This window comes from Astyanax mexicanus, chromosome 6, assembly GCF_023375975.1.
Source record: "Astyanax mexicanus isolate ESR-SI-001 chromosome 6, AstMex3_surface, whole genome shotgun sequence".
Lineage (NCBI taxonomy): Eukaryota > Metazoa > Chordata > Actinopteri > Characiformes > Acestrorhamphidae > Astyanax > Astyanax mexicanus.
Window position 1 is genome coordinate 11,443,032 of NC_064413.1, and position 24,350 is coordinate 11,467,381.

Here is a 24,350-nt window from a genome sequence, read left to right on the forward strand (position 1 = left end):
CATTATGGTCCTGCTGGTCATTCAGCTTTGTCATCATAGCAATGCTGGTCATCCAGCTTGGTCATACTGGCCAAACACCTTTGCCATGCTGGTCATCCAGTTTGGTGATGCCAGTCAACCAGCAACATGTTTTAAGCCTAACTGGCCTCCAGGGGCCTCTTTGTCTGTAACGCTCGAACCCCGTAAATCGCCGCTTGCGGCTATATTTATTATTATTATTCTTTTTCTCCTGTAAAAACAGTTGTGCAGCCTAAACCGTAAGTCATAGAGAAATGAAACTTGGTAGGTAGATGTAGGATCAGTGCATCTCGGTGGACAACAAAAATGGCACCGATTGGTCAAGTGGTGGCGCTATAAACAAGGAAATTCATTTTTCACAATTTTCTCAATAACTCAAAAACCATAAGACCTACATTCAAAATTCTTTGTTTGATGGATTCCTTGGGTCAATACCTACAACTTTCCAATTTGGACCATGCACTTCCGTCTATATAGATTTTTTGCTAATTTGCATAATATGCAAAACATACTTTTGCGAACTAGTCCTAGGAATTTTGATCAATCCTGGCATGTTTGGTATCAAAACACTCGTGAGAGCATGCGCTTCAATATTCATTAAGAAAAAGTTGAAATTTGTAAACAATATGGCCACCATATGCAAATTAGTCCTTCCGGATATATGCCCCATTCACTTCAATTGTTAAATTTGGAACACTGTTTCTCAGCAACCGTGCAACCTAGCAAGCTGAAACTTTGCATGCAGAATCTGTCATACAGCCTCTAAAGGATGTTCAAAGGGCAACTTAATCAATCAACATGGCTGAACACCATCAGCCAATCAGCATTCAGCAGACATTTTGGCAGGCTGAATGTTGCCCAATCTGGATGACACTTGGCAGTTATGTTCACGTGGAGACGCTGTAGTGACCTGCAAATTGCTGAAACAATCCGACCACTGGGGGGCGCTGTTCCAACAAATCGAATACATGTCAATCATACTATACTATTTTGACATCTAAATGTTTGTGCCATATTTAGTACAGTGGCTCTGACAAATTTGTCAATACAACTATGTTTAAAAAGTGCTTTGTTTATTCAGAACTGCTAATTGTTTGAAAATAGCAATATTGATACTAGTCTCTGGATATTTGGCCTATCACCGCCATTTCAGACTTGTTGCACACTGTAGAGTCTCTAGGTTAAGATTCAATAAAAACATTTGTGAAAATTTCACATACAATAGTGTCCAGGCATCAAGCAGTCTGAGCGTCCTTGAAATTTTCAACCTAAATTGCTGTAACTCTGCAGTATTTGCTGTAATCTCACAATGTCAAAGACCTCTGTACAATATCACTCTGATGAAGCGCCATTTAATACAGAACTAGATTTAGAATATATTTGTAATTACATGTCATATCAGAACATGCACTCCTTTGTGCCTCTTCTCAACATTAATAACAGGTGAAAGACTTTTGATAATTTCTCAATGTGACAGAGTGTCTCCAATTGTGTTACACCTTCTTACACATCACCATCCTATGCTCTAGTAGGCACCATTGTGCCAGTTGCTGTTTGATGAAGCGCCATTTAATTCAGAACTAGATTTAGAATAACTTTGTAATTACATGTCATGTCAGACAATGAACTCATTTGTGTTAATGTAAACTTGTTTGGTAAAACATTTCAGCTTGTTTTGCAAAGGTCAAAAGGTCAATCTGAACACCACTTTGTAAACATTCTGGTTGAAACCACCTGATCAATACGAATAACATGTAGACACATTTTGACTAGATCTAACTCACTTGATGAATATCCTACAAACTTCACTAGATTGACATTACAATTACAATTTACAATTTAAGCACTGATCACGTTGAAAGGCTTCTGCTCAACATTAATAACAGGTGAAAATTTTTTAATAATCTCTAAATGTGACAGGGCATCTCCAATCATATTAGCCCTTTTTACACATCACCATTCAGTTCTCTAGTATGCACCATTGTGCCAGTTGGTGCTTGAACCCGATGATTGCCGCTTGCGGCTATATTTTTGTTTTGTTTTTGTATTTTGTATACATAGTATATTTGATACATTTTCCTTTGTATTTTTTTTTCTTTCCTACCTACAGTAATGTGTAAAGATACTTGTAAATAGAAATATTTACAATTTCCTCAGCAGAATGAGTGCAGTGTGTGTGGTGTGAAAATTGTATTCCTTTAGCTAGACCTCTGCCATAAAGACAAAACATCTAAGCATTTTGACTTGCAGTACTTACACAATACCAAAGGGACAATGCATTTTGGGGGCACTGATGATTTGTGTGAGAAAGGAAATTAGTTTTGACACATGGGTAAGCTGTTTTTGGAGTGATATGAGCATGTGATAAGGATCCATGTAGTTGTGCTGCACCGTCCGGTTTATTTTGACATGAGGATGAAATGAATGAAAATGTGCCAATTGAGAAGGATCTATGCCATTTTTATGGTTCTGACTATTTATATGGGAGAGGGACTTCATTTTGAAGCAAGAATGAACGTTTTGGGAGACATATGACATTTTGCTGGTTATCTGAAGTGTTGCGAAGAAAGTTTGTTTGGCCAATTTACCTTATAGTTATAGGAATGTCATCTCAGTTTCAAGAAATGAGCCAAACCAATTGAGAAAAACTGTAAAATGTTCAGTATAGTTTAATTTTATTTTGTTTTCACCTTTTCTCCTCCAGTTAGTTTTCATTTGTTTTATAGTGGTATTTGCTAGTTTTTATTAGTTTTTACACATTACATCAGAGAGCTCAATCTGAGAAACACATAAACAAATTCTAACAATTTGATAAACTTTACAGGTGAGATTGATAAAATATGAGTGAGAGAGAGAGAAAGAGAGAGAAAAAGAAAGAGAGAGAAAAAGAGATTTATTAGCTCATCCTTACGCATGGGGTGTTCAGTTGTATGAGCTACTCACAGGTATTTATAGCTGTGTGGTGTTTATTCCACTGTATCTCCTGTTTCACTACAGAACACATGCTTTTATCTCTCAGGCTTTTATCTCTCAGGCTTTTCTGACGTTTTTTTGCTGCTAGCGAGAGCTGAGCACTGCCGCTGTTGTGCTGAATCTGACTCCCCGCAGAGTCCGGCTCCGCATGCGCTGCGGCACAACAGCTCGAGTGAAAACAGCGCATATTACAGTTTTTTTCAACTGTTTACACACTAAATCTTTGCTTGTCACACAATTTTCTAAACATGCCCTTCAAACACCATAACCCACACCAAATCTGCAAAACCATACACTAATTCTCAGTGTCTGACTCAGTTTTCAATTTCCAAACACACATTTTGCAAAACTCTACACACAAGTTTCTACCTAACACACAAAGATCAAACAGGAAGTTACTTGATTTCATCTTTCAAACACAACCTCTCAAAATGCCACACTAAATCACCAGTGCTTCACTCCTACCCCTCACATGTGTAAGCACTCATTACTTTATTGAACACCAACGAATCATTGGCTAAGTATAGGCCTATAAATAGGTCAAATGTCAAGATGCCTGTTTTGAACCATGAATGACAATGAAGAGAAAACCGGGAGAGTTGGTAGAGGCACACTCAACCCCCCAACCCATACCCTCACCACAGCCAACAACCCCCCCCTCCTTTTCAGACATGTGTTTGGTGTCTGTCCAACTTCATGTGGTGGTTGGATTTTTTTCTGCGCTGTACAAATGTTGTATTACAGTTTTTTCAACTGTTTACACACTAAATCTTTGCTTGTCACACAATTTTCTAAACATGCCCTTCAAACACCATAACCCCACACCAAATCTGCAAAACCATACACTTATTCTCAGTGTCTGACTCAGTTTTTAATTTCCAAACACACATTTAGCAAAACTGTACACACAAGTTTCTACCTAACACACAAAGATCAAACAGGAAGTTACTTGATTTCATCTTTCAAACACAACCTCTCAAAATGCCACACTAAATCACCAGTGCTTCACTCCTACCCCTCACATGTGTAAGCACTCATTACTTTATTGAACACCAATGAATCATTAGCTAAGTATAGGCCTATAAATAGGTCAAATGTCAAGATGCCTGTTTTGAACCATGAATGACAACGAAGAGAGAGCCGGGAGAGTTGGTAGAGGCAGAGGACGTCCACGAGGAGTTCGGGTTTGAGGAGGAGGAGTTGGAAGGGGAGGAAGAGGATGAGTTGGACAGGGAAGAGGACAAGGGCAAAGAAGGGAAGCAAGGAGAGCTGTCTCAGATGAGATTAGGGCTACATTGGTTGATCATGTGATCAATCATGGGTTGACCATGAGAGAGGCTGGACTGCGGGTCCAGCCAAACTTGAGTTGATTCACGGTGACAGCCATAATCCGAACATTGATTTGGAAAAAAATAATATTTTGGGTTTGAAAACTGTGTGTGTTGTGAGTATTTCACCTTTGCACTTCTGTATGGAAATAAACATAGAATCCCATGAATGAAAGAGGAGCTTTAGGTTTTGATCAACAGTGTGTAGATGATGAATCCAAAATGTCATATTATGACAAAGGTGTTGGCAGTGTGAGGTCAGTGCTTGCTTTTGAGATGTGTTGATGACATTTTGAATGTTGTGTGTCATTTTGTTGGAGATTTGAGGCATTTTGCATTTTGGGTGAGCAATTGTGGGTTTTGTGTGTAGAGTTTTGGAAAATAGACACAGAGCTTGGAAAATGTGTGTAAACAGTTGTAAAAAACTGTAATACATTTACAAACACGAAAACTAAGGGTATTCTATCAGTAATTTCAATTTGTTTTAGTTAATTTTATAAACACACAATACAGTTCCAGTTAGTTATGTTTTTTCTACATGTGGAGTGTGTGGTGTGGGGTGTGTGGTGTGGGGTGTGTGTAATGTGGGGTGTGGAGTGTGTAGTGTGTGTGTGGTGTGTGGAGTGAGTGTGTGTAGTGTGGGGTGAGTGTGTGGTGTATGGACTGTGTGTGTTGTGTGGACTGTGTGTGGTGTGGGGTGTGAAGTGTGTGTAGTGTGGGGTGTGTGTGTGGTGTGGGGTGTAAAGTGTGTAGTGTGTGTGGTGTGGGGTGTGAAGTGTGTGTAGTGTGGGGTGTGTGTGTGGTGTGGGGTGTGGAGTGAGTGTGTGTAGTGTGGGGTGAGTGTGTGGTGTATGGACTGTGTGTGTTGTGTGGACTGTGTGTGGTGTGGGGTGTGAAGTGTGTGTAGTGTGGGGTGTGTGTGTGGTGTGGGGTGTAAAGTGTGTAGTGTGTGTGGTGTGGGGTGTGAAGTGTGTGTAGTGTGGGGTGTGTGTGTGGTGTGGGGTGTGGTGTGACAAGCCAATTTAATTGCAGTTTTTCCCAAATGTTTAAACGCATTTCTAAAAACTTGGCTCAGCTGCAACTTGTGTGAGACTATTTGGTAATTAGAGTTTTGTATTTGGAGGTCAATGATTCTTAGGTGACCAAGGTTTTCTAAATGATGAAATTTGTGTTTAGTGATTTGCAAAGCTGTGATTTAGAATGATATTTGAGTGAGAACATATAAAATTGTGTTTTGAGTTCAACAGTTTGGAGTCACAATGTTGACACATGAGCTTCATGTTTTTGGATTTGTGTGCATAGTTCCACATTTTTTGTGTAAACATTTGGGAAAAACTGTAACTCCTTTGTTGAAACTCTACAAATCTCCAGCAAAACTGATTCCTTCCACCAAAACAACACACACAACTATTTTATGCTTATCTCTTACAGAGCATCAAATAAACACTGACAAGATAAATTCAGAGCACTGTTATCAGAAGAATTTGGTTATGTTTTTGACTTCATGAGGCCGCTGTACAAATTCAAATACATACAAGTCCATGGAAATATGTTGTGTTTCTGTTGTTTTTATTTATTTGGTGTAGTGTATGACCCCCCATTTACAGTACTACACAAATGTAAGCTATATGTACTGTATGTAGTTTGTTGCAAAACTGTAATTTTCACCTATTTTCACAATGAGAAACATGATAAGGAAAATTCACATACAAAGAGGACACAAAAATGTATTTATTGCAAAATGCAAAGAAACAGATCACTGTTCTTCAGACCCCTGATCTTGATAAGGCAAGAAGACCTCATCTACATCAGCTGCAAAATGCCTTGCATGACAAATCTATCTTTGGCAATCATCTGCGTGGATGTCATCACATGTCTCCCCCATTGCATGAAGTAGAGCCACACGCTCGTGGGGTCTGCGTTTGTACACTTTCCACCTCCATGCAGAAAAGAATTCCTCTATTGGATTGAGAAATGGGGAATATGGTGGAAGGTGCAGCACAACAAACTGTGGATTTAGAGAACCAATCATTGACCAGAGCTGCCCGGTGGAAACTTACATTATTCCAGATGATAACATAGGAGGGCTGTATCAGTCACGTGAGGCCTCTTTTATACTCTGACAAATGATTGAAACTTTCTTCTAATTAAGTTTACATAGCTGCAACTTGTGTGAGACTACTTGGTAATTAGAGTTTTGTATTTGAAGGCCAGTGATTCTTAGGTGAGCAAGGTTTTCTAAATGATGAAATTTGTGTTTAGCGATTTGCAAAGCTGTGATTTAGAATGATATTTGAGTGAGAACATATTGTCCTGCCACAACACATTTGTAGCTGTTTTAGGTTTATATATGTAGCTAGTTGTTGTTCTCTTAAAAGACCACTAGGTGTCAGTAGCTGTGTCCACTAGGGGGTTAGTAGCAGCCTCTCACATATCAGGAAGTGAGAGCAGGTCCAACCTCATGGAAGCTTTGGTGTATTGTATCTCAGTCAATCCAGTAATATCTGCACACATCTGAATGCCTATGATAGCATCGTGGGTATGAACATATTGTTTTATCTTAATCTAACATTGTAGACACTTATTTGCTAGATATTATAGGTTTTAAGTGTTATATATTATTTGTTGAGAATTGATTGCGGTGCCATTTTGGCTGTTTATACTAGACAGGTAAGGATGTGTAAATGAGAGTGATACAGTGAGATTATATGTTTGTATTTGGGATAAATATACACTAAATGGTTACAGTAAAACCCAAAAGATTGTATTTTATTTGTTGATTTAATTAGCACATGTTAAAGGGAAAATATCTTTGAATACTGTTTTTCTGTGTTTTAGTTTCACCTTTCCTTGCAACAATAAACCTGTGGACAAGAGCCAACTGTCTTCAGAGTGGTGATGTTTAGAAGAGTGTTTATCTGTCTGTCAGCATATAGGACAGAACAGTGAAACCACGGCTTTCTGGCGGGCATAGGATAACGCAGTATAGACTGGCAACAACGTCTTCACACAACTAGTGAACGACTGTAAAAGTTGGCCTAAACAGACATACACCATACTTTGCCAAGATGGAGGAAACCTCTTCCTTAAAGACACGCTCTCGTGCTTCATGTTCCTCAGTGCGATCCAGTACATCTTCAACCGGGTCTGCTGCAGCCAGAGCATGAGCGAGAGCAGAAGCAGCAAAAGCACGTCTTTCCTTTGCTGAAGAGGAACTAGGCCTGAAACTGGAAAAGGCTAAGTTGGAAGCATCTATGGAAATGCTCAATTACAAGAAAGAATTTGCTGCTGCTATTGCCGAAGCAGAAGCACTTGAAGCCGCAGCTGATTTCAATATGGAGAAACTTAGCAGCAAGTTAAGTTTAAATTCTGTTCCCTTGGATGCCGCACAGCGCACAGAGCAATATGTTGTTGACCAAGCCCAAGTAAAAGAGGAAGAGTACCAGCAAGATGGTGATGGTGTCTTACCAAAAACAGAGCCAAGTTGTAGCTACAGTGTTCCATCTTCACATCTTAAACCTGAAGCCAAACCATTTGTTCCAGACCAAATCAACAATGCTTCCCAGTCATCTCATCTTACCTTACAGCAGCCTCATGTCTGTGAAGATAAAGGTCTCCACATACCAAATAAAGTTAGATTCAAGAGCAACCATACCTCTTCTGTACAACATATCACACCATCAAAAGATGAAGCTCGTCCCACTCCTTCACCCTACCCAGTTGGGCCAAATTCCAGTGATGGCAGCTCGTACGTTCATGACTTTATGAGATACCTTGCTCGACGTGAAGTTGTAGCTACAGGTTTACTTCAGTTTAATGATAAGCCTCAGAACTACAGAGCCTGGAAACGTTCATTTCAATCAGCTACAAGTGGATTAAATCTAACACCAAGTGAGGAGATGGATCTTCTGCTAAAGTGGCTAGGCAAGGAGTCAGCAGGACATGTTGAACAGATAAGGGCAATACATATCAACCATCCAGAAGCAGGGTTGGCTATGACATGGGACAGACTTTAACAAATGTATGGCTCAGCAGAGGTAATAGAAGATGCTCTGTTTCAACGCATTGATGCCTTTCCAAAAATAACAAATCGTGATTATGCTAAACTAACAAAGCTGAGTGATCTACTTATGGAACTGCTGTCAGCAAAGGAGGAGGGAGATCTGCCTGGTCTTTCTTTCCTCGACACAGCACGAGGAGTGAATCCAATTGTACAGAAGCTCCCGTTTCGTTTGCAGGAAAAGTGGGCTTCAGTTGGTGCATCCTACAAGCGGCAAAACCATGTTACCTACCCTCCTTTTGCCTACTTTGTAGACTTTGTTGAACAGGAAGCTACCATTGGAAATGATCCAAGCTTCAACTTCATGTCGCATACAGAAATGCTTCCCAGAACAGAGAAGGCAGCTTGGAAGTCAAACAGACCACGAGAAGTTACTGTCCATAAGACGGAAGTGTTACCCACTGGCACTTTTGATTCTGTTGGGTATCCAAGAAAGGCTGATGACTGCAACAAGCTGTGCCCCATTCATAAAAGACCCCACCCTCTGCGTGAATGCCGTGCATTCAGAGAAAGGCCCATTGAAGATCGTAAGGCATATTTAAAGGAGAATAATGTGTGCTTTAAATGCTGTTCCTCGTCATCACATATTGCTAGGAATTGTACGACTAAAGTACAATGTTCAGAATGCAAAAGTGAAAGACACCATGCAGTGCTTCATCCCGGACCTCCACCATGGAAGGAAAAGGTGGATCCTGCTCCAGAGCACGGCGGGGAGGATGTGGCAGCTACATCTCAATCTGATGTCACTAGCAAATGTACAAAGATCTGTGGTGGAGATCTAACAGACTGGTCCTGCTCGAAAATATGCCTCGTAAAGGTATATCCAGCTGGTCACAGAAACAAAGCAGTAAAACTGTACGCGATCCTGGATGAGCAGAGCAACAGGTCCTTAGTTCGTTCACAGTTCTTCGAGGTGTTCAGTGATCAAAGCCCAGGGGCTCCCTATACATTGAGAACGTGTGCAGGGGTAAAGGAATTGGTAGGAAGGCGAGCCAGTGGTTATGAAGTGGAATCTCTGGATGGAACTGTCCATATTCCATTGCCTAGTCTTATAGAATGTAATGACATTCCTAATAACCGAGATGAGATACCAACTCCTGATGTGGCTCTTCACCATGCACACCTCAAGTCAGTGGCACACTTCATCCCAGACATCGACCCTCAAGCCCCAATTATGCTTCTTCTAGGTCGGGACATTATTAGAGTGCATAAAGTCCGCAAACAGGTGAATGGTCCACACAACCTGCCTTATGCACAGAAGCTCGACCTAGGGTGGGTCATTGTAGGCAATGTATGTCTGGGTGGCGTCCACAAACCTCAAACAATCAGCACTTTCTACACCAACACCACAGAGCTACAGCGCCCTACGCTCTTTGATCCATGTCCCAATGTATTCCGTATCAAAGAAAAGTACAGTGATGTACAGGTGCTTAATCACTGTCCAACATTGTCTGAGGAGAATTATTCCTGCGAGATTGACCACCTGGGGTGCACTGTTTTCAAGAGAACTAAGGATGACAATAAGATGGCTCCTTCAATCCAAGATGCATCCTTCATGAAAATAATGGATGAGGGGCTACAGAAAGATTCAAACAACAGCTGGATAGCACCGCTACCCTTTAAGTGTCCAAGGCAGCGACTCCCCAACAACAGACCCCAAGCACATAAGCGTCTTATGTCCCTCATGCGCAACTTTGACAGGAAGCCTGAAATGAGAGATCATTTCCTCAGCTTCATGGACAAGATGTTTAAGAATGGCCATGTTGAGTTGGCTCCTCCTCTCAGGGAGGAAGTAGAACGATGGTACCTGCCAATGTTTGGTGTGTATCATCCAAAGAAACCGAAGCAAATCAGAGTCGTGTTCGATTCCAGTGCCAAATACAATGGCGTATCGCTCAACGATGTACTGTTAACCGGGCCTGATCTAAACAACACACTGTTTGGTGTACTGATACGCTTCAGAAAAGAAGCAATTGCTTTTACAGCAGACATAGAACAGATGTTCTATTGTTTTTTGGTGAAAGAAGACGACAGGAACTTCCTCCGTTTTCTCTGGTACCTAGACAACGACATCTTCAAATAAATTGTGGATTATCGTATGAGGGTCCACGTCTTTGGTAATAGCCCCTCACCTGCAGTGGCTATTAATTGTCTACACCAGTCAGTGCAGGGCGAAGAGTTCCATGTCGACCCGGATGTTAAGCACTTTGTGATGCGCGACTTTTATGTTGATGACGCTTTGAAGTCTGTTCCTGATGTTGAAGCTGCTGTTGACTTGCTTAAAAGGACACAGGACACACTCTCTAGATCAAACCTGAGGCTACATAAAATCGCAGCAAACAACAAAGACGTCATGAAGGCTTTTCCGTCCAGAGATCATGCAAGTGACCTTAAGGACTTAGACCTTGGAGTAGATCTGCTGCCAGTGCAGCGCAGTCTTGGACTCAATTGGGACCTCCAAACAGACTGCTTCCTCTTCAGTGTATCAGATGAGATAAAACCTTCCACTCGACGAGGTGTCTTATCCACGGTTAACAGCCTCTACGATCCTCTTGGGTTTGTAGCACCAGTTACAATCCAGGGCAAGGATATTCTTAGAGAACTCACTGCTGAGAACAGTGACTGGGATGCGCCATTAACCCAAGAAATGGAGGACATTTGGGTGTCATGGAGAACCTCTTTAGCAGAGCTGTCCAATTTTTCTATCCCCAGACCCTATACTGAAACCTCACCTTCAGCGGCTGTCAGAAGAGAATTGTGTGTCTTTTCAGACGCATCAACCAAGGCTATTGCTGCAGTGGCATATATTAAAGTCACAGATGTTGCTGGCAACAGTCATGTCGGGTTTGTGATGGGCAAAGCCAAGCTGGCCCCCCGGCCTGAGCACACAGTACCAAGATTGGAACTTTGTGCCGCAGTGCTTGCTGTCGAGTTGGCAGACCTAATCTCAGGAGAACTAGACCTTCAGATTGATGCCATAACCTATTACTCAGACAGCAAGGTCGTTTTGGGCTACATTTCTAATGAAACCAGACGCTTTTATGTCTACGTCAATAATCGTGTACTTCGCATCCGAAGATCCTCCCATCCAGACCAGTGGCACTATGTGCCAACAGACCAGAATCCAGCAGATCATGCAACTCGTTTTGTTACTGCAAGCCATTTGAGAGACAGAAACTGGTTAAGTGGACCCAAATTTCTGTCGGCGCACCAGCAAAACATCTCTGAGAGCAGCTTTGAGCTTGTTGATCCAAGCTCAGACCCAGACATCAGGCCTTTAGTGTCCACTTTGAGCACTACATCATCATCTAAACAGTTGGGTTCTCAAAGATTCACCAAGTTCTCTTCTTGGAAATCACTAACTCGTGCCATTACTCGCCTCATACACATAGCCAAACTTTTCAAGACAACGCAGGAGAAACCCAGCTCCTGTAAGGGCTGGCATTACTGCACAGATAAATTCACAGTTGAGGAATCTAGCCAAGCTTCAAACATCCTCTTTCAATCAGTACAACAGGAAGTGTACAGTGAAGAGATCAGATGCCTTCAAAAGCAGGAGAAGATACCACAAGGTAGTCCTCTTAAAAACCTGGACCCCTTCATCGATGCTCACGGCCTCTTGAGAGTTGGAGGTCGTCTCAACCAATCAAGCCTTGATCAGGGTGAAAAGACCCCCTTGATTATACCAGGCAAACACCACATTGCAACCATACTCATCAGACAGCACCATGAACTAACACAACACCAAGGCCGTTTGTTCACAGAAGGAGCTATTCGTTCAGCTGGCTTGTGGATAGTTGGTGGGAAGAGGAAAGTAAGCAGCGTTATACTGCAGACGGCTAAGAGCTCCACTTGGCAACCAAAAAATGTCCAGCCTTCCTGCAGATCGTCTATCCACAGATCCTCCATTTACTAATGTGGGATTAGATGTGTTTGGCCCTTGGAATGTCTCCTCACGTCGAACCAGAGGCGGCCTCTCACATAGCAAACGATGGGCTGTGATCTTCACATGTTTGTGTATAAGGGCTGTTCATATTGAAGTAATAGAATCCCTCGATACATCCAGCTTCATCAATGCGCTAAGGTGTTTTCTTGCTGTGCGTGGTCCAGTTAAGCATATTCGTTCGGATCGTGGCACTAATTTTGTCGGTGCTTGCAAGGACTTAAAGATACCTTCGAACATTGATGGCACAGCTGTGAAGACTTATCTATCAGACCAAGGCTGTACATGGACCTTCAATCCACCACACGCTTCCCATTTTGGTGGAACATGGGAAAGAATGATTGGCCTTGCAAGGAGAATTCTGGACTCCATGTTTCTCCAGCTAAAAGGAACACTTACTCATGAAGTGCTGGTTACCTTTATGGCCGAAGTATCAGCCATTATCAATTCCCGGCCTCTTGTTCCTGTGACAACTGACCCTGATGATCCTTTTGTTCTTTCTCCAGCAACTCTACTGACACAAAAGGTGAACGTTGTTCCTGTTCCTGCAGGGGAGTTCGGAGAATCAGACCTCTACAAGCGCCAGTGGCGACAAGTTCAGCACCTGTCCAACACTTTCTGGGATAGATGGCGAAAGCAATATCTCCCAACTTTACAGGCACGCAAGAAGTGGCAGTCTGTCCAACCAAACATCGAAAAAGGAAGCGTTGTTCTCCTCAAGGACAGCCAAGTTCCTAGGATTGAATGGCCCCTTGGACTAGTAACACAGACCTTTCCAAGCAAAGACAAGAAAGTGCGTCAGGTTGAGATTAAGATCATGAAGCCTGGAAAGGCTACCCTTTTCCTTAGGCCTATTACAGAGGTGGTACTTCTTTGTCCTCCAGAATAAGGTATATAAACTGTTGGGATTGTTGAGTGACGTGTACCCACATCAGGCGGGGAGTGTCCTGCCACAACACATTTGTAGCTGTTTTAGGTTTATATATGTAGCTAGTTGTTGTTCTCTTAAAAGACCACTAGGTGTCAGTAGCTGTGTCCACTAGGGGGTTAGTAGCAGCCTCTCACATATCACGAAGTGAGAGCAGGTCCAACCTCATGGAAGCTTTGGTGTATTGTATCTCAGTCAATCCAGTAAGATCTGCACACATCTGAATGCCTATGATAGCATCGTGGGTATGAACATATTGTTTTATCTTAATCTAACATTGTAGACACTTATTTGCTAGATATTATAGGTTTTAAGTGTTATATATTATTTGTTGAGAATTGATTGCGGTGCCATTTTGGCTGTTTATACTAGACAGGTAAGGATGTGTAAATGAGAGTGATACAGTGAGATTATATGTTTGTATTTGGGATAAATATACACTAAATGGTTACAGTAAAACCCAAAAGATTGTATTTTATTTGTTGATTTAATTAGCACATGTTAAAGGGAAAATATCTTTGAATACTGTTTTTCTGTGTTTTAGTTTCACCTTTCCTTGCAACAATAAACCTGTGGACAAGAGCCAACTGTCTTCAGAGTGGTGATGTTTAGAAGAGTGTTTATCTGTCTGTCAGCATATAGGACAGAACACATATAAAATTGTGTTTAGAGTTCAGCAGTTTGGAGTCACAATGTTGACACATGAGCTTCATATTTTTGGATTTGTGTGCATAGTTCCACATTTTTTGTGTAAACATTTGGGAAAAACTGTAAACTCAATTGAGCTTTCTCTACTTAAAGTGGTTTTTAATCACAGATTTTATGCATATTGGTATGTTCTTCTTCAACAGTCTTACACACTGCTTTTGGATAACTTTATGCAACTCCTGGTGCACAAAATTCAAGCAGTTCAGTTTGGTTTGATGGCTTGTGATCATCCATCTTCCTCTTGATTATATTCCAGGAGTTTTTGGTAAAATCAAAGAAACTCAATTTTTAGGTGTTTTTTTATTTTTCCCAGAGCTGTATATAATACCAGTCAAAAGTTTGGACACACATTCTTATTACTGCTTCTTCTTTATTTGTATAATTTACTATGTTTTAGATAAATATTAAACACGTATGCAGTTAGGTATTAGACAAAATAAGTGTTTGGTCTTCACAAACGCCTGATATAAAAACTCAACCCAGGTGGTTTGGGTTGGAGGTCAGAGTGAAGAAATAGCAATTACAGTTTTTCCACATTGTTTACACAAAAAATGTGGAACTATGCACACAAATCCAAAAACATGAAGCTCATGTGTCAACATTGTGACTCCAAACTGCTGAACTCTAAACACAATTGTATATGTTCTCACTCAAATATCATTCTAAATCACAGCTTTGCAAATCGCTAAACACAAATTGCATCATTTAGTACACCTTGTTCACCTGAGAATCACTGACCTTCTAATACAAAACCCTAATTACCAAGTAGTCTCACACAAGTTGCAGCTATGTAAACGTAATTAGAAGAAAGTTTCAATCATTTGTCAGAGTATAAAAGACGCCTCAAGTGACTGATACAGCCCTCCTATGTTGTCATCTGGGATAATGTAAGTTTCCACCGGGCAGCTCTGGTCAATGATTGGTTCTCTAAATCCACAGTTTGTTGTGCTGCACCTTCCACCATATTCCCCATTTCTCAATCCAATAGAGGAATTCTTTTCTGCATGGAGGTGGAAAGTGTACAAACGCAGACCCCACGAGCGTGTGGCTCTACTTCATGCAATGGGGGAGGCATGTCATGACATCCACGCAGATGATTGCCAAAGATAGATTTGCCATGCAAGGCATTTTTACCCCGCTGTTTGGCGAGAGAGAATATTGCAGCTGATGTAGATGAGGTCTTCTTGCCTGATCAAGATCAGGGGTCTGAAGAACAGTGATCTGTTTCTTTGCATTTTGAAATAAATACATTTTTGTGTCCTCTTTGTATGTGAATTTTCCTTATCATGTTTCTCATTGTGAAAATAGGTGAAAATTACAGTTTTGCAACATATATATACTACACTGTATTTGTGTAGTACTGTAAACAGTACTACACCTCACCAAATAAATAAAAACAACAGAAACACAACATATTTCCATGGACTTGTATGCATTTGAATTTGTACAGCGGCCTCATGAAGTCAAAAACAGAAACAAATTCTTCTGATAACAGTGCTTTGAATTTATCTTGTCAGTGTTTATTTGATGCTCTGTAAGAGATAAGCATAAAATAGTTGTGTGTGTTGTTTTGGTGGAAGGAATCAGTTTTGCTGGAGATTTGTAGAGTTTCAACAAAGGAGTTAATCATTTTCAGTTTGTGTTTAGAGTTTTGAGAAACTGAGCCAAGTTTTTAGAAATGCGTTTAAACATTTGGGAAAAACTGTAACAGTTCTCAGCACCTCTAGAACTCCTTTAAGACAGTTGGAGAACCATTCCAGGTTCTACCTCATGAAGCAACTGAGAGAATCAGCCAAGAGTGGGCAAAGTTGGCATCAAAGCAAAAGGTGCTACTTTGAAGTAGTATTAAACATATTTTTGACTTGTTTAACACTTGCTTACTTCATAATTGCATACATTTCTTCACAGTTTAAAAATTTTCTTTTGTCTTCAGTATTACTCTACAAGGTAGAAAATAATAAATATATATTTAAAAAAATAAATGAGAAGGGGTGTGACTTTTAAATGGTACTGACATGATAATGACTTGACTGGTAATGACATGATCATTTAAATACGCTTGTCATGGACAGCAATGTGGGACTTACAATGACATTTTAATGAGTAGAACAAAATGAAAGAAAAAATACATTTTGAGGACTTTCAGAAAACAAAGCATAATTCGTCATATTTTGAGGACTATAAGGCACACCATATTATAGGATGCACAATCAATGAACGAGTGACAATAGTAAGGAACATCTAATTCAGCCAGAGGTCTTGCTGCTGGGGGCCAGACCTCCTGCAACTCTTAAAAATATATATAGTATTTTAAAGTCAAACGAGTGCTGAATGTTAATCTACACAGATTTATCTCCTGAAAACTGTTTATTTGGGTAAATAAAGCACTTCCACAGCTGCTGAGTGTTTTGGTGAGCCAGGGCAATAATAGCTAGCAGTTTGTCCCACATAGCTTGTTTTAAAACCTTTGCATGGCAAAAGAGCTTGTGCTACAGTTAGGGACTAATGCTAATACTGCTCCTTCATAACGCTGTATGTCACTGGAATTTACTGCTCCTTAATACCTGACAGGTGTAATTCATACATAAGTGTGTCTTATTCTCCGAAAAATATATATTTATATATATATATATATATATATATATATATATATATATATATATATATATATATATATATATATATATATTTTTTTTTTTTTTTTTTTTTGCATTCTCTCTAATTTTTTTTTTTACTTTGTGTTATAGGTGTTGGACAAGTGGACGGGGTATGGTCCAATGATAAGCCTTCTCAAGCAGTAGTGCTGAGCTTTTATTTATGGCTTGTGGATTGATGAGCTTTTTTTATGTTTGTCTCTTTTGCTGTATGAAACCAGAGGTTCATTGGAAATATATTATTTTGCAATGATAATTTTAATGTAATACATGTAAAAAAAAAAAAAAGTAAAACAATTCTAATTTGTTCTGTATGTTTGTGATTGTGTACTTTCATAAAGTGATCTATTAGATAGTGACTGTTAAATTACTACATGGAATACTATAATGCAATGCAGATCGGTCGGAGTAAATGTTACACTTTAAAATAGGTAGACAGTTTCTGTGTAGTTATGTTATGGTAACTCTGTATTGTAGTTGTAAGTTGTAAGTGGTATTAATGAATATAGTACCTCTGTATTGTAGAGCTTGTTGGTGATAAAGGACATGGTGAATAAAGGCTTGTGTTGTGTACAGTAAAGTTGTAAGTGGTATTAGTGAATATAGTAACTGTATTGTAGAGCTTGTTGGTGATAAAGGACATGGTGAATATAAGGCTTGTGTTGTGTACAGTAAAGTTGTAAGTGGTATTAGTGAATATAGTAACTGTATTGTAGAGCTTGTTGGTAATAAAAGACATTGTAATTATAAGACATTTGTTGTGTACAGTGAAGTTGTAAGTGGTTTTAGTGAATATAGTATAGTACAATGTACTGTGTAAATACATTGCTGTTATTTATGATATATGTTTACCAAAGTTACACATATTTATTCCACAGTAAGTACTTTAAATGTTACACTTTAAAACAAGTGAACAGTTCCAGTGTAGTAATCGTGTAAGTACATTGCTGTTACATATGATACGCGTGTACCAAAAATAAACATATTTATTACATAGCATTTTACATTTACACTTTAAAGTGTTCCTGTGTAGTTATTGTGAAAATACTTGTAAATTTCAGGCTGTTAATCAAAGTACTGCTTTTGGGATATTGTAATAAATAGTACATTTAAAATTTCTACATTTACAATTCAGTTTGCTGAAACTTGCTCTTATAGAACTGCAAAGTTATAGAAGGGTTTATCCCTGACAAAGTGGTGACAACATGAGCATAGCATTAAAACTAGGTAAATGTTTTTAAAAGCTTTTAATTTTCCTGTGCAGATGCAGTGTACATACTCTTGCCATGCTGTCCTGCACATTTTTTTATATTTTCTTATTTTCTACACTGAACATAGCATTGGTCAAACTTTACATGTTTTTTTTTAAGTAACCTAAACATTACACTAAATAATAAAATAAGCGTTTAATCGTTTGATTTATAAAATGGAAACCAGTAGGTTTTTGTGCTTGAAATAAGTGGACTGTTTAGGTGAGCTAACAAAAGTGAGGTAATGTGCTGGATGTCATTGTGCACTTTCCTCCTGAGTGGATCATATGCTGACATACTAGTCTTCCCATGATACAATCTTAGTAATTATTTTTAGTATTCAAAACACCCGATCAACCCTAATTACATACTAGACAATAGCTGACTGAGAAGATTATAAGTGTTTTATAATGATATAGGAGGAGTGCCCATACATTACACCCGCCAGAGCTTAATTTCCATAACCATTCAACCATTCAATAACTATAACATTAGGAAACCAAGTTGTAGCATTGGAATTAACCTTCATTATTTAAGGTAGAACAGAAAAAAAAGCGTCTGAGATAAGATTACCGTAAGAGCTGTTACATTTAAGGTGATTTAGAAGAAACAGAAGACAGCATAGCAGCTAATTAGCCTTTATCTTCTAAAAAGAGGAAACTATCTTCTGAAATGGGACATTAACTCTCCTTAACTTGATGAAATGGAGGGACGGGGCATTTTTAAATTTACAAGGCCCTAAGCAGTGCATGCAATAAGCAAACAGGGCAGTCCAGCTTTGCTACTTGCAATAGCGATGGAAGAATCTGTTTGTGTTTGGAGCCTACTTACACGCCTCCTTCAGAGCTGTCACCTCCTTCTCCAGAAACTGTACTTGTCCCTTTAGTGTCTCTATCTGGGCCTCACATTCATCTGTGCATGCGCTGATCTCTAGGCTGATCTGGTGCTTCATTATCAGTGGAGATCCAGGCTTTATGTTTAGCTCCACCTCATGGACTCTGCTTGCGTTGAACAAGTCTTTCTGGTGGTCCTTCTGCACGCAGCCTTGACTGATGATTACCCTGATGGTGGAGCTTAAGGGAGGCATGTCTTTGGATGTTTTCTGAGCATTGTCATTCCCGGGGAATTTTGCTGTTGAAAATGGGGTTTGACTAGCATTGCTGACCTTTGAGGGCTTGGGTTTAAGACTCAGGTTTTTGAAATTAATAGCATGAGGCGCCGGTTTAGAGAAGTTCCTTCCCTCGCCAGTAGAAGCTTGAAGAGAGGGAATGGGGGTTAGCAGCAAGATGAGAGCCATAGAGATTAGCATAATGAGCTAGCTCTATTGGTGTCACAGATTGCGTAGAAATCCTCCTGCTGTTGTTTAGTCGTGGAACCAATGTAGAACCTAAGAAAATGAATGGTGTTTTTTTGAGGAGCTGGTCATCAGGTTTATCCATAATCATAGAACATGCTGACCCTCTTATTTAAAGGGATGCTTCTGCCAAAATAATAATGTACCCTACTGTCTTTCTACTGCAGTGCTGTTAATTATTGCTGTTTTTAGTGTTTTGTACTGAGGCTATATGCTTAAAATAAAAATGTCTGTTCAGAAAGTATTTTATATTCTAAAACATTGTTAATTATTTTACAGTAGAAGAAAGTCATTGTAAATTATGTTATTGTATATTTTTGTTTAATTACTTTGCAGTGTGTGGCTTTAATTTTTGCTATAGGCTATATGTTAAAAATTATATTAGGGTAGACAGGGAGATCGTTTTTTAAACATTGTTATTAAATAATAGCTCTATGCTTCTTCAGTGTTGCAATGTTAATTAACATTTTGCTCATTTAAACAGCCTGAAATGATTTTACAAAGCTCAGTTTCAACACCCTACTTATTAAAAAAGGTCGGGTTTAATTTGGGCTTGGGCTCAAAAGAACAGTGTATAAAGCGGGTTGGCCCGGGCAGAACGTGCACAGGCTCGGGCCAGGTCGGGCTGGATTTTTGGGCCAGATCTAGGCTCTAGCTGCAATCTAGGTTTCTTATAAACAATTTATTGCCTTCAGTAAAATACTCAAATGAAAATGTTAGATTTGATTGTTCCAATTTACCACACCTACTTAAAGTGCAGCAGCGGTGACACACACGTGTTCACTTTTGAAACACTATTATTATAATATTATTATAGTATTGATTTTTGTAAAATATAACTACATTTTTTAGGGTAAGAAAACTGCTGACAGATCTAGATTTTTATATGACCTATGCCTTTAATGGAACATGTACAGGTCTAGATTGTGTATGGCAACCAATAGCTTTGTTTGTGTTTTTGTGGGATTGACTAGCTGTTCAATATGTTCAGTTTAATCCATGGCTATTATGGAGTATGTGCTACATTAGCAGTTGTAAGATTTCAGTTCTCTGAAGCCCCTGTGGTGTACTGGTTTACCTTCATACCCTGAAGAAAAACTGGTTCCTGCCTCACCCTGCTTTAACTGCATGCTTGGTGATGTATTAATGGTTTCATTAAGTAATGTAAACAAAGCTGAGTTCACAGCTTAGTTATTTTATCTCATAACTAACTTTCACTCTCTTACATTTCCCTTCTCTACATTCACAATGTTTTATTTCTTGATTAAAGCTTCCTGAATGACACAACTAAATACTACTACTAATAATAATAACAATAAAAATAATAATGGTATATTATATTATATATTTATAGATGCTTGTATGACACAAAACTATCCGTTTGTTTTTGCATATATAAGTCCCGTAAATTAAAAAAATTATTTAAAGCATATTTTCTTGATTGTAAATTGATTTAACAATCCAACACCAATGAAGACAGTTAGTCTTTGTGGGATTCCTGGTCATTGACAGATGGCTGTGAGCATGTTTAGTGTGCATGCTAACACGCTAACAGAGCTGCTCTGTGCGGTCCAGCTCTAAAGGACTGTAACGTCTTTGACTCTGCTTTATATAATCTTTGCTTAAAGATGCTATTCATTGCCAAACCCAAATTCTAGCTGAGAATAAATATTTTTTATGTTTACTTTTAGCTCTTGCTTCTGGGGCATCCAAAAAAATTCTGAACCCTACCAAAGTATGCTCACTAATTAAATTTTTTATAAACTTTTAGTACCTCTCTATAGAAAGAATACCATTCATAAAAAGGCTTATGAGTTTATTTTTTTAGGTCATAAAAATCTTACAGATGTGTTCCTGCTGCCGTCAGTACTGCTAAAGCTCAGATTTGGCTGGTTCCTGAAAATAAGAGACCACTTAAAAATTATGAGTTTCTTTGATTTTACCAAATTGAAAACCTTTAGACTATATTTAAGAGGAAGATAGATCATCACAAGCCATCAAACCAAGATGAACTGCTTGAATTTGTGCACCAGAAGTGTCATAAAGTTATTCAAAAGAAGTGTGTAAGACTGGTGGAGGAGAACATGCCAAGATGTGATTAAAAACAGGCTTAAAACTTGAATATAATTTTAGCCATTTCTCATGTTCTGCAAATAAACGCTCAAAATGACAATATTTTTATTTGGCATTTGGGAGAAATATTGTCCGTAGTTTATAGAATAAAGCAACAATGTTAATTATACTCAAACATATAAATATAAATAGCAAAAGCAGAGAAACTTATTCAGAAGCTGAAGTGGTCTCTTATTTTTTTACAAAAACATACACTTTTGGTTTTGCTCCAATTTTTCATGAGCTGACCTAAGATGTTTCCTATGAACGCATAAGGCCTTTTTCTTTCAATTTTTTTCACAATAGTGTGACATATCAAAATGCTGATTAGACATAGTGATTATTAGACAGGTTTATCTTGGGCTGGCCACAATAAAAGGCCACTCTAAAATGTGCTGTTTTGTCATAAAGCACAATGCCACAGATGTTGCAAGTTATATGGGAGCATGCAATTGGTATGCTGACTGCAGGAATATCTACCAGAGCTGTTTCCCGTGAATTAAATGTTCGTTTCCCCACTATAAGCTGTCTTCAAAGGCATTTCAGAGAATTTGGCAGTACATTAAACTGGCGTCACAACCGCAGACCACATGTAACCACACCAGCTCAGGACCTACACATCGAGCATCTTCACCTCCAAGATCATCTGAGACCAGCCTCCCGGACATCTGCTGTAACAATCGCTTTAAATAACCATAATAAGAATTTTTCAACTGTCTCAATGAAGCTCATCTGCATGCTCGTCGTCCTCATCGGGGACTCCACCTGACTGCAGTTTGGCGTCGTAACGGACTTGAGTGGGTAAGTGCTCACTTTCGATGTCGTCTGGCACAATGGAGGGTTGTTCTCTTTAAGGATGAATTTTGTTTTTCACTGTACAGGGCAGGAGGCAGTATAGCATCGTGTGGGTGAGCAGTTTTCTGATGCCAATGTTGTGAATGGAGTGGCCCGTGGCCAGTGGATGGTATATTTTAGATGGAATTTTAAATGCACAGAGATAACGTGATGAGATCCTGAGGCCCACTGTTGTGCCATTTATCCATGACCATAACCTTATGTTGCAGCATGATAATGCACGACCATAACCTCATGTTTCAAGGATCTGTACCCAGTTCCTGAAAGCTGAAAACATCCCAGTTTTGTGTGGCCAGCATACTCACCGGACACGCAAGAACTGGAATGCTCTGGATCAGCGTTTACGACAGCGGGTTTCAGTTCCTGCAACTTCATACAGTCATTGAAGCGAGCCATTGATCAGCTCTATGTGAAGGAGATGTGTTGCACTTTGAAAGGGTAATGGTGGTAAAACCAGATACTGACTGGTTTTCTGAACCCCTGGTTTCTCACAATACTGTAAAACTGCACATTTTAGAGTGGCCTTTTATTGTGGCGGCCAAAGATACACCTGTATTATAATCACTGTGTCTAATCAGCATCTTGATGTGACACACCTGTGACAGGTGGAGGTTTTATCTCAACAAAGGATAACTAACACAGATTTGAAAGAAAAAGGGCTTTTGTTTACACAGGAAAAGTCTTAGATCTTAGAAGTACAGCTCATGAAAAATGGGAGCGAAACTAAAAGTATTTTGTTTATATTTTTGTTAAGTGTATTTTAAAGCTATAGTATACTGGTCTAAAGGGTAAAAACTAAATTATATAATACTAAACTATACTTTACAAGTCTATACTGTTCAGCTGGATTTCAGCACACTATTATCATTTCTCTTCTCTGAAAGACCTACTAAACCTGGCAATTTGCCAGTAAGATAAATCAGATGTGTTTGAGCAGTAACAACATCATCAAACTGTGCAGAATTGTGGACCTTCAACACTGGAATTGCCCACCAATCCAACAAGCATTTTGCTGTTAATGTTATTACTAATTTAGAAATGGTCATAGACCATCTGGGGAGAAGTAATGAGAAGGTAAGGTAATCTTCGACTAAAAAATGATCTTGATTGGAGTTCAGTAAAATGTAAATAAAGCTGAAGAGTACTTCAAGAAAACTTCAAGAACACAGGTGAAGGAACAGGAAACAGAACCATCTTTACCAATACATTTTAATCCCAAATTATACTGTTATCCTAAGTTCTTTACAAAACCTGTTATTTAGTTATCTTTGCTATAAAGTGCAATAAGTAAAAATCCTAAAATAGTATGAACTAATTTTGTGAGTTTCTGTCATAATTTATGAGGATACAAAGTGATGTAGCATCTGACATCATGAACATGCCTTGTGTCCCTGATTTACCTTTTCAAAATGGTCAAATTACAGTGGTTTGCAAAAGAATATATAGCCCCTGAACTTGTTCACATTTTGTCACATTGTATTTTATTGAGATTGTAAATGATAGACCAACATCATTGTGAAGTGGAATAAAAATAAGTTATGGTTTTCAACATTTTAATTAAATAAAATCTGAAAAATGTGATGTGCAAACGTATTTAGCCCCCTAAATCAATATTAAGTAGAGCCACAGCCGCAAGTGTTTTGGGTATGTCTGTATCGGCTTTGCACATCTGCCCATTACTTTTTTACAAAATAGTTCAAGCTTAGCCAGCTCAGCCATTCTTAGGTGAAGTTAGGTGAACATCTGTGGTCATTACATTTAATGTACATTTAAATTGGATCTTTTAGTTAAAATAAATATTTGAGTTTAATTAAAAAAAAAAAGTAAAATGTATATCTTTCCAAATGGCACTATCTATTTGCATACTGGGCAAATACTCTAGTCACTGACATTCACTGTCAGTGTGTGCACTGTAAAATGTCACATCACTATTTTCCTTATAATAACTTGACTTATTTTATAATATCCAATGATTTAACTTTAAAAATATGATTGTTAAGTTAACTTTAAATATGTATTTTTTTAAGTTTACATTTTCTTAGGTAATCAGTTGCAACTTCTGTTCAGTTTTAGAGTGAAAAATAATGAAATTATTACATCCTTAATGAACAGACAGCGCTAAATATATATAAAACGCTTGGTGAATGATATCTGTTAAAGTCAGTTA

The 24,350-nt window shown here is 38.9% G+C and overlaps 1 protein-coding gene across 1 annotated transcript in view; it reads right to left on the bottom strand.

The window, feature by feature from the left end:
* Positions 1-24,350, bottom strand: part of tnxba (tenascin XBa) — a 152,046-nt gene that overhangs the window by 127,608 nt on the left and 88 nt on the right. The window contains exon 2 of the mRNA XM_049480534.1: positions 18,694-19,249. Within this exon, the coding sequence (XP_049336491.1) occupies positions 18,694-19,171 (478 nt within the window). The 5' untranslated portion in view covers positions 19,172-19,249. The remainder of the gene's footprint in view (positions 1-18,693; positions 19,250-24,350) is intronic.